The sequence below is a fragment of the Penaeus monodon genome, chromosome 20 (genome assembly GCF_015228065.2).
Source record: "Penaeus monodon isolate SGIC_2016 chromosome 20, NSTDA_Pmon_1, whole genome shotgun sequence".
Lineage (NCBI taxonomy): Eukaryota > Metazoa > Arthropoda > Malacostraca > Decapoda > Penaeidae > Penaeus > Penaeus monodon.
In genome coordinates, this window is record NC_051405.1 from 13,803,600 (window position 1) to 13,806,296 (window position 2,697).

At 31.3% G+C, this 2,697-nt stretch overlaps 1 protein-coding gene across 2 annotated transcripts in view; it reads right to left on the reverse strand.

Moving 5' to 3' along the window:
• The window catches only part of LOC119585641 (ubiquitin-conjugating enzyme E2 Z-like), a 20,510-nt gene that overhangs the window by 6,098 nt on the left and 11,715 nt on the right, over window positions 1-2,697 (reverse strand). For both annotated transcript variants that reach the window (XM_037934316.1, XM_037934315.1), the window contains exon 6: window positions 1,970-2,123. In XM_037934316.1, coding sequence (XP_037790244.1) covers window positions 1,970-2,123 — 154 coding nt within the window. The remainder of the gene's footprint in view (window positions 1-1,969; window positions 2,124-2,697) is intronic.

Genomic DNA, 2,697 nt, shown 5'->3' on the forward strand with positions numbered 1-2,697 from the left:
GCAAAAATAGTTATGGTTTCAATCATCATGTAACATTTTTTTACACTGACTCATCAGTGGCTAGTAAACATTTAGCTAACAACCCAGCTCATATTGTTACTCATCACTGCCTATAAAATCATTATTTCAATAGTGACATTAGTACCTACATCATCAGGCAACGGTTTCTATATCTTGAGAGTAGAATAAATCAACCTAAAGCAATAATTCAGGAAATATGATCTTGCAAGCATGAACACCAATACACACCTTCCAAGTTATTTTGTACGTGTATCTGGATTTCTTTAATGAGAGCTGATAATGCATATTAACAATTATGAAATTTTTACCTTATGAAAGATACTCTTGAAACTGTCTGACAAGACCAACCATTCTACCCTCTTGTCACCATAATCATCAAATCAGTGCTTTATTACATACCAGACTCATTTTATGAAGCTGATAATTTTTTTATACTGATTATCTAACCTATAGATCACAAGGGGAAATTCCACTACATCTCAGGGAAAATGTATGCAGGTCATTTATGGTACCTATCCATAATGAATTCCCTATATTTTGAGCAACAGTGTAAGTACATTTTAAAGACCATTTGTTAGAGAAATGGAAAGGGATTGGGAAAAAAATATATAAAAAAGTGGATATCAATGAAGAAAAAGAATGCAAGATATAAGATGAAAACAGCTTATCTCACATATTGTTAACTGCTTTGTTTAACCTAACTGAAAGCTAACCTAATATAATGGCTATCATATTTTTCATTATACTATTTTTGCAAAAGAAAGTGAGATCTAACATGAAAACAGCATATATCACATCTTGTTAATTGCTTGGTTCAACTGAACTAAAAACTAACCTAATGTAATATCTATATTTTTTTTAATATATTAATTTTGCAAAATGATCATCTGATAATCAAAGAAATCTAAAATAAAGTAGGACATTAATATACCACAAATAATAAAAGATGATCATCTAAATCACCCAAATATCAAATTGGTACTTCACTTATTTTGGAAGCTCTAAGAATAATCAGAAACAACACTAATTGAATAATAAACATTGATGCTTATCTTAATCAGAGCCATATGAATCCAAAAGTCCTAGATAAGTGTGTCAACAATAATGTCATGAAGTACTAAACTATAACCTGTTTCCTATTTTCCATAGACTATACAGATCGTTTACAATTTTTCTTTTCGTTACCCTTAAAAAACTCTGAAAACCTGTATAAAAATTCATGCTTTTGTTTGCATTTTCCTTGTGGAAAAAAAAATTATGGGTACAAACACTAATAGGTTTTTCCATTTTGAGATAAAAGATCATACAACTTCAGGTAAATCATAAAATAATGACCAACCCTTGAACATTGCACATGATACATCCTGTGGCTACGACAAAGGGTGGCTTATAAGTAGGCACATACTGTATATAACTCTAGCCTGTATACAGATATCAAAACAAAGATTAACAAAAATAATAAAGCATAATAAGGGAACTAAAGTTTAAACTGCAACCTGGTTATCATTTTAACAAGCTATACATTATCTACGAGTAACATTTACTGAGGAATATATCTCTGATCTATGAGATAGGTTTCTATTCCCCAATTTCTGAAGAAACACACTCTTCAAAAAATATGCAACTGTGGACCTTCATTTGAAAGTCAGAATTATCATTTCCAGACTTTGCTTCTAATTTATAGTACAGTATCAAAGATAGTAACAATTTTATTTATACATGATATCAAGAAGCATTTCTTTTCTTCTCCTTTTTTTTATGCACCTGTGTTTTGGTTGCAATTAATATGTACAAGTTTGGTATGCTCTTTTGTAACATACATTGTAATAATTTTTCATAAACAATCATGGCTAGCACCTGACCTGTCTTTCCTCACAATACTAGCTTCAATCCACCCCTTCTAGCTCAGGTGAAGACTCCTCTTCATACAAAAGTAACTCGTCCTCACCTTCTGATATACTAGATACATCGTCACTCTCTGCTGTTATGGGATTTTCAGGTACTTCACTGTCTACCTTCGCCTCAATTTTGACTTTTAGTCTCTTGAGATTCTTCAGAAGGGTTGCATACTGGAAGTGGCCCCGCCATTCCCGGAAGGGATCCTAAAAAACAGTTATTTATCAGTACGATATGCAGGAATTTCAAATGAATAAAGATTCCTGAATATTCTACACTAAAATAACATCACCTAGTGTCCAATTAATTTTAAAATCAAAATACTGCTAACCACATAAAGAAGTTTGAATATTTTTAATTTCAATCAGATATCATAACAACAATGCTGCTGTATAAAATGTAGCCTTATTATGTTCTGAAATTATGAGACAGGCATTTTCTCTTATATGATCCCTCACAGTACATATGATTAATAATACAACATCAAAGTTTGCCTCCCAAAGTCTTCATCTGGATTCAACACATCAACAAGTTCCTCTATCTTGTGTTCAATCTAAATTGTGTTGCAAGTGTTACTGTATTAATAAAGATCTAGTGGAAGTGAGGGCAAAAAAAATAACATATCTTTGCTTGGATTTCTTGCAATTTTCTTTTCTCTCCATATCAAGGTCATTAATTTAATTTCTTTAAATAAATGCATAATATTTTGCTTAATTACAAACAAGAGACCTTAATCCTAGATTATCTCAGTGCTAATACAGAATTCTGAAGTTGATGCAC